The sequence below is a fragment of the Oncorhynchus tshawytscha genome, linkage group LG16, assembly GCF_018296145.1.
Source record: "Oncorhynchus tshawytscha isolate Ot180627B linkage group LG16, Otsh_v2.0, whole genome shotgun sequence".
NCBI classification, from domain to species: Eukaryota; Metazoa; Chordata; class Actinopteri; order Salmoniformes; family Salmonidae; genus Oncorhynchus; species Oncorhynchus tshawytscha.
The window spans coordinates 38381396-38390174 of NC_056444.1; the positions used below are offsets into that span (position 1 = coordinate 38381396).

Here is an 8779-nt window from a genome sequence, read left to right on the forward strand (position 1 = left end):
ATGGAGAGGATCTGTCTGTCCGTCCGTCCATTTGTCTGTCTGGCCATAGAGGTCTCTAGTCTCTAGATGAGAAGCAGTGGAATAATGAAACAGTGGCGCTCCTCACGCCTCACGCTGCTCGCTCTCTCTCCTCTTTTATTGGCTTTGCCTTTATTGGAGAGATGGTGCACGCCTTGTTTGCAATTAACATGCAGACAGATTGAATGCCCGGCGGGCTCAAAGAGAGGCTTTTCATGCAGCTATCGCTGGTGGAATGGAAAAGCAGGATCTCCAAAGCTGCTCTGCTAATGGCCTCTGGCCTCTTCACCTCCCCTCTGCTCCTGAGGTGCCTGCCTGCTGCAGGCTCACGCTGCTGCTTTTAAAAGCTTTTGTCCCTTATAACATCAGTTCCAAATCAGTCCTCTAAAGTATTTGGACCACACGTGCGTGTGTACACCCACACACGTTATTTTAAAAACGTTTAAAAAATCGAATTCTTAATTTTGCACAAATATTTGTGTGTTGATAACAGCTTTGTACTCTAGGGTTATTCAAGCTTTTATTAATGTCCTATTATCTTTCATTTAACATCTTGTAAAAAATACCTGCTATTACTTGTGTGTGCTTATACAATAATATATTTTACTTTTTAAATGCTCGGTTAACGCTCTTCTTATCATTTGTATTTTCCTCAGACTTTACAGTTATAATGCAAGAAAATCTAAATGAGCTAGGCCTATTTGTTTTCACGTAAGAGGCAGACACTAACTGTGGTATTGAGCAAAGCTGCCTTGTGTTCTTTTTCTGGCTCACTAATGAGTGTCTTCTCCTCTCTGGTTGCTTTGCAGTGACGGGGCTGGCCGAAGCGGAACGTACATCCTGATTGACATGGTCCTCAATAGGATGGCTAAAGGTAGGAGTCGATGGGCCTCTCCGTCTCGCACTCTTTTCTGCTTGTGTGGTGATGTTACCATGGCAACGACAGAAAGCCTCCATTTTCAGCCAAAGGTCTTGGGATGCATTGGAGGGTAACTGAGTAGGCCTCTGCTGTTACTCTGGGAGGGCTCTTCAGAAGGAAGGAGAGAGAGAGAGAGTGATGTAGAGAGAGGGAGGGTGGGAGGGAGGGGGTGAGGGAGAGAGAAACAGAGAGAGAGAGAGAGAGAGAGGGAGAGAGAGGATGAGACAGAGAGAGAGGGGGTGAGAAATAGCATTGATACTAATAACATTCACATATGTATTTTTTTTTGTAATTTCATTTTAAAAAGGTACATTTTTTCAACTGACATCATCAATGTCAAATTCATTTCCCTGTGAAGGGCAAGTTAATTTATTTCAATTATAATGTATATATTCCATCTTAATTTGGTTTTTCACAAGATGCAAATATTGGTATACTAATCGACATGAACTCACACAACCACCTTTGAATATGTTTTCAGAACGTTGAGCGCATACAGTATACTACACAAGGCTCGGTATTGCATAATCGGAAATAACTCAGGAAACGTATACAATAGAATCAAAATCAAATCAAAAATCAAATCAAATGTATTTATATAGCCCTTTGTACATCAACTGATATCTCAAAGTGCTGTACAGAAACCCAGCCTAAAACCCCAAACAGCAAGCAATGCAGGTGTAGAAGCACGGTGGCTAGGAAAAACTCCCTAGAAAGGCCAAAACCTAGGAAGAAACCTAGAGAGGAACCAGGCTATGTGGGGTGGCCAGTCCTCTTCTTGCTGTGCCGGGTGGAGATTATTACAGAACATGGCCAAGATGTTCAAATGTCCATAAATGACCAGCATGGTCCAATAATAATAAGGCAGAACAGTTGAAACTGGAGCAGCAGCACGGCCAGGTGGACTGGGGACAGCAAGGAGTCATCATGTCAGGTAGTCCTGAGGCATGGTCCTAGGGCTCAGGTCCTCCGAGAGAGAGAAAGAAAGAGAGAAAGAGAGAATTAGAGAGAGCACACTTAAATTCACACAGGACACCGAATAGGACAGGAGAAGTACTCCAGATATAACAAACTGACCCTTGCCCCCCGACACATAAACTACTGCAGCATAAATACTGGAGGCTGAGACATAGAAGCCCCCTGCCTTCCCACCCCTATCAGGACAGGTCATCTGTACATCTGGCTCTGACCCTGTCCTCCCCTTCCCCCTGCTCCTTGACTTTGGCGCCCTGCTCGGTAACTTTGGTCTTAATGGGACATCAAAGGGCAGAGACAGGGTAACATGGTTCTGCTTGATGGAAGTCTTTCTCGGGCTGTCACACACATCCCTGGTCTGGGGCCTGGGCTAGAGGTTTGTGCTAGGGGTTTGGCCTGGGGATGGGACTCGGGATGCAGTGTGTTCCATTAGTGGCGGCCATCGACTAAACAGTCAGTTACCTTCTACACTTCATATTAACTAGGCTACTTTTCATTTCAAAGTTCAAACTCACTAGTCCGATCTCCTATATCCCTTTGCCATTCATAAATCATGCAACGTTGTTATATGTCCATGTTATCGCGTCGGGACAAATAAACCAAAGGATTTCCTAGGATGTAGGGGCTTGCCAGACAGTGACGCTAATTGAGTGACTCTCATCTCGTCAGTCAGTCTTGCCTACCGAATCGTATCGGTGAGAGAGCCATTCATTTGGCTCCCTAATTTGCATAGGCTGCTGGTAGACCTAGGCTTTCTGGCGATTATCTGCAGATCAATTATGAAAACATTAGTTGAAGATGGGGAATCATCACTGAAGGAACAATACATAGTGGAGAGCCTCATTTTGGTCCAAATATGATAATAAGTGCCCTCACGGAATCCAGGCATTAAAATGGATTTCAACAATATTCAAAAATGTATTGACCTTAGTAGGGAATCAATTAATTAGAAAATTAATTAATTAGCCCAAGTTTATCATAAGACATGAACAGAATGCATCAGTGATTCATTTTTCCTGCAACTTTCTGAAGAGGCAATGATAATGCCCCGTGTGTGTGTGTGTGTGTGTGTGTGTGTGTGTGTGTGTGTGTGTGTGTGTGTGTGTGTGTGTGTGTGTGTGTGTGTGTGTGTGTGTGTGTGTGTGTGTGTGTGTGTGTGTGTGTGTGTGTGTGTGTGTGTGTGTGTGTGTGTGTGTGTGTGTGTGTGTGTTTATCACTTTGTGTAGCCGTTAACGATTATGCTAACGAAACAGTATTCTGGTAGATTGATAGGCTTTCCCAAAAACTTTATCAGTGAAATGTACCTGGCAGAATGATATCATGATTATTTTCATCATTACTGTGGGTATTTGTTTTGCAAACTCTACCATCACATGTGCACAAGAAAACACTGCTAAACAACAGCCTCTTGCTAGGTGCACACCTGAATTAAAGGGTTTTAACTTACACTCAAAAATCTACATTTCTCAAACATTTTCCAGAGCTCAAAAGTGGTCTGCTGATGTGGTTTAAGCATTGCTGTGGACTTAGAACATCCAGTTTTGTGGTTTTTCTATGTACAAATGTGATTTTGAGACCGAAAACCTGAATTTAAAAAACAGGGAAAAATGGAAACCTGGAAAAACTAAACGGAGAAAACAGAATTTGGGAAAGAACAAAACGTACTCGGGCAAAACATTAAACAGATTTTATAGGTCCCTACCTAATGATAATTGTAAAAATAAAATTAAAAAAAATAAAAAATAGGCTATGTCAAATCAGAAAGTTATCATTCTTGACCCTGATATAGCCCTTTTATTTTTTCAATGTAACCTTTAATACATTTTCCAAAATAATGTTGGTTATTTACTTAATTTTTCTGTTTAATAAAGTACATAATTTGTGACAATTCATATCTTGCAGTAAAACTGTAAATAACAATTTAAAGAAGACAGGTTTAAAAATGGTTGTAATGTTCTCTTACTTAGAAAATGGTCCTGATCATATAAGCCTAGACCTACTGTAGACGATATCCAAAACAAGGCATCAAGGCATTAGAATGTACCAGAGGCCATCAAAATAGAGCTACACTTCTGGAGAGAAATAAATACCCCACCGGACCCTCCCAGCCTGGGGGTGCCTGGTTGGCTACTTTTCTATTTGGCTGGCTACTCTATGTACGTGTGGAAAACACTGGCTGGGGCCAGACCTACAGGTTTTTGTTATGTTGAGCAATGAGCAACCCAGAGTATGAGTGGCCTTTCCATCTTTGTCTGGTGTGAGGCTCATCTGCTCTTGAGGAGTGTGAGGCCTTGTGTTTCCAAACAGAATGAAAAGCCCAGAGGCCCAGACATAAAATCCCACATTCTGCTTCTTCTTCCTCCCCCTCTTCTTCGTCTTCTTCTTTACTCCAGAGTGTGAATTGTACACAAGAATGAGAATTTCACTCCAAAGCCTTTTTTCTTGTTTGAGGAGATTCTCCCCTCCTAAACTTGAGAATCCAACACTTCTGAAACATGAAAGTATTGGAGCACTTTGAGCTGGGAGTCCAGCTGCCTTAACCGGTCCCTTTCCTCCCTCCCCTCTCTCCCCTTTTTCAAAAAGTCTCTAAGGGCTTGAGGATTTCTCTCCCTCTCTCTATTTATTTTAGGGGGATTAAATCTCAAATGAGCCCCTCCAACTCGCCATTTATTAGAAACTCCAACAACAGTCTGGTTGTTGAAGTCATTCGAGCTAAAGGTGAAAGGAGATTTTCAAACCAGTGTTCACTGCTAGTTGCTACCACTATGTTTGTTACTCAGACATAACATCCCATAGCTCACATAACTTGCTGAGTTTTAAAATGACACAACGTAATTAAATGCACATGGAAGGTGAACTACATCACATCCAGAATTTTTTTTTTTTTTTTTCAAAATCATACGAAGTACATTAAATTGGCTTGATTTTGCACACATCATTCTGAAATCTGATTCTCTAAGATATATCAGAATTTAAGCTTCTGAAAACTTGAATCACAGTTGGGCATAGTGTAGTGCTGCTACTACAATGCATGGTTCCAATTTAAGCGGTGCTCAGTTTCTTTGATTGCATCATTCATTGTACAAGGTTCCCTGCTCCAGAAATATCTCCATGCATACATTATTCTAGTGAAAACAGTCAGTGGCTCCTGGCCAAGTCTTTCGAGGGATGAATGTAATAATTTTCAATCACTGTGCCGTTCCAAAGGGAGCCGGTAGAAAGGAGATTGACAGATGTGAGCTGGATTAATCTGCTGCTTTGAACTCAGTCCAATTTGCGGTCTGTTGCAGGTGCTAAAGAGATTGATATTGCCGCTACCCTGGAGCACTTGAGAGACCAAAGAGCCGGCATGGTCCAGACAAAGGTAAGGTCCCTAGCTCTGAGCGGGAGAAGGAGGGGGGAGTGGGGGGGTGGTTCATGTCATTCACACAGAGGTGCATCTAGTTCACGGGTAAGCGCATAATGACATGAGCCTTACGGGAAATGAAATGATCAAGCGATTTCATAGGTTGCTCGAAATGATCAAGCGATTTTATAGGTTGCTTGAAATGATCAAAACCATTTCTTTACTGGAGGAGCTATTTTGAATTATACTCAGTCAGTTCATATTCCAAATCACAAACGAGGAGGTTTATGTCCACAAACACCGAGGGCTGGTTTCCCTGACATATATAAATGCCTAGTTCTGGATTAAAAAGCATGCTCAATGGAGATTCTCCATTGAAAGAGCTATTTAGTCCAGGGCTAGGCTTATTTTCTGTCTGGGAAACCAGCCCTGAGCCCTCAGAGTTTTAGATCTCCAAGCGGATGTAAGTGGTTGGCCTTTTGCAACTTACTAAACTCATGTAATTCTTGTTTGCCTCTGGAATTTAGAGAAGCCTCTTAACTCCAATTCCCCTGTTCTTAACTCAAATAATTTAACTCATTTTAGCGAGGGAGGTTTGAAACGTCTCATTACAATCAAGTGGGTTCTCTGGAGAATTTCTGTATTTAAACAGACAATAGTCTCTCATTTATGAACACTGAATTATTATGATGGGCAGCGAAAGCTTTTGTGTCTTTTAAGACAGACGCATTGAGCTCCGGAATATCAATTAAGGCAAACTCAGTGCAAAATTAGGACATATGACATTTGTGAAAGTTGTTTACTAAAAGACTGGAGACTTCCTGAATGTTTTATTTATGTAAATTATATTGATTTAATCCAGCTTTCCCTGAATCCCATTTACCAGTGACTCAGGTCTCTGATTGGAGCTAGTTAGGGAAGTTTTCATTTTGGCAAAAATAAATGTTTAAAGTCTTTTACTAAAACATCTAAGGGCAAATTAAATTACATCAGAGAACTAGCAATATTATTGATGTGGTGCCTCACTGTTTCATGAAGAGCATAAATTGGAGATGGTAGGATTTAGGACAACTTTTAGCTGTACAATATATACAACATTAGCTGTTCTGGTCTTACACGTAGATAGAAGTGTCAGATATTACAGCGTTACACTTTTTGTCATACCAATAGACAATACTTACTCTATGCTCAAGCAAGCATCCTGTAACTTTGTGGTGAAGACAGAGGTTTGACTCCCTCCGGTGGTGGAAATGTAAAACCCTCTTCCTAATGCCACCATAATGCACCTTAAAGCTGAGATCTGCGATAGGCGAAGCGGCGTCTATCTATTTTTTAAATTAACTACAGCTATTAAAGGTCCTGTATAAAGACATAAAAAATAGGAACAACCTGAGCAACAAAAAACTGTCGACATTACTTGTTGTAAAGAACTCCTCAGTATAGATTTTATTTTACCCGAGGCGAAAATGTGGCATGTTTGGTGTTGACAATTCTAAAGCCAGATTCTTGTGAACGCCTACCTCTCTTCAGTAAGTTTATTTTAGCGCCTGCAGGCTGAATGAGAGTTGAGGTGTGGAATGTGAAACAGTAGGTCTTCAGGGTGAAAATCGACCGGCCCTGTTGTGCTCTTCAGGAGCAGAGTGAGTCACACACAAACACACACACACACACAAACACACACTTGAGAGAAGAGTTGACTTAGGCCTAGATTCAATCAGTTCAAGCGCTAACCAGCGCTAACCCGCGCTAGCCAACACCTGTGTAGCTGGTGTTTTGGAGGTGTCGGAGGTGTAACTGCACTGAAGCTGTCAAATCAGTGAGCAGCTGCTCTTGTGGTCATTGTCTAGAAGCCACACCCGTTCCAAACACGTACGTTCCGAACGGGAAAGTGTAAGCTATATAGAAATAATGATACTCAAATAAATAACAAAAATGAAATAATCAGCATTTATATCAGCATAATCGAGGTGTAGATTACATCACACATGCCATTGTTCAAACTTGCAACATGGCTACATGGAATTTTGACATGTGACTTGGTGCGTCCAATGGCAACGTCCAGTGATAGGTATAACGCCGGGAGCCGCTTGTGCATTTGACACCTCTGACGCAGTTCCGCTGCCAGAACATCAGCTATGCGGGTGTCGGCTAGCATGGATGTGATTGAATCTAGGCCTTTAGAAGCTTTTTTTAAAGACATCCCTGGTTGGGTCTACAGTGGCACTGACTTCCCTCACACAGTCAGAGAGGGAGCTCGGAGAAGGGCACAACTGCTCCCTCCATTGTCTCTGTAGCCACAACACAACAAGGGGGCATTAGACAAAGTGTCACTACGATATGACTCACTGACAGTCGTAAACCTTTACACACTGGACAAGAGGTAGTTATAAACCAGCCACTGAACAACTCTCTCTCCCTCTCTCTCTCCACAGGAGCAGTTTGAGCTTGCGCTGACAGCCGTAGCAGAGGAGGTGAATGCCATCCTTAAAGCACTTCCACAGTGAAACTCGACGCCGCCCCACACCGTGCCACATCTCGCTGTCTAAACACATGTTTTTTCTGCCCACTCAAGTCTGTCATCTCGCTTTTGTCCCAAATGGCACCCTAATCCCTACGCAGTGCGCTACTTTTGAACAGGGCCCATAAGGGTCTGGTCAAAAGTGGTACACTATGTAGGGAATAGGGTGGTGCCATTTGGGACATACATACCTATCTTCTCTTGTTTCTCTCTCCTCTGATTCTCGCTCTTGGAATACTTATGAATGTTGTGCCAGATACTTGACCGACCTGGTCTTCTTAAGTGTGATGTATTCTTTTTGCAGTTGTGTTCCAGTGCCACTTACAGATAGCTAGACAAAGTCACGTGTGTTCTCTCTCTCTCTTTGTGATCTGAATAATCTATTATACTAAGAATCAGATAATTGGTTATTGATGTGTGAAGAATATGATATTGTATTCAAGGCCTGAACATCTGTGTCCTGTATATAGAGAAGATGCTTCAAAGAACAATGTCGAAGTGATCTTTACTATTAAAGTTCTGAACCACATTCTATGGCCCTGTTCAAATACATTCGAAATGTATCCTTCCTTCCTTGAGAATCTGTAAGTGATATACACTACCGGTCAAACGTTTAGAACACCTACTCATTCAAGGGGTTTTTCTTTATTTTTACTATTTTCTACATTGTAGAATTGTAGAATAACACATATGGAATCATGTAGTAACCAAAAAAGTGTTAAACAAATCTAAATATATTTTATATTTGAGATTCTTCAAAGTAGCCAGCCTTTGCCTCGATGACAGCTTTGCACACTTGTCATTCTCTCAACCTGCTCCACCTGGAATGCTTTTCTAACAGTCTTGAAGGAGTTCCCACACATCCTGAACACTTGTTGGCTGCTTTTCCTTCACTCTGCGCTCCGACTTTTCCCAAATCATCTCAATTTGGTTGAAGTCGGGTGATTGTGGAGGCCAGGTCAACTGATGCAGCACTCCGTCACTCTCCTTCTTGGTAAAATAG

At 41.9% G+C, this 8779-nt stretch overlaps 1 protein-coding gene across 1 annotated transcript in view; it reads left to right on the top strand.

Annotated features, from left to right (window-relative positions):
• LOC112215143 (receptor-type tyrosine-protein phosphatase N2-like) overlaps nt 1-8436 on the top strand; it is a 268831-nt gene extending 260395 nt beyond the window's left edge. The window contains exons 20-22 of the mRNA XM_024374097.2: nt 828-892; nt 5203-5276; nt 7691-8436. Of these exons, the coding sequence (XP_024229865.2) occupies nt 828-892; nt 5203-5276; nt 7691-7762 (211 nt within the window). The 3' untranslated portion in view covers nt 7763-8436. The remainder of the gene's footprint in view (nt 1-827; nt 893-5202; nt 5277-7690) is intronic.
• The last annotated feature ends 343 nt before the right edge of the window (nt 8437-8779 follow it).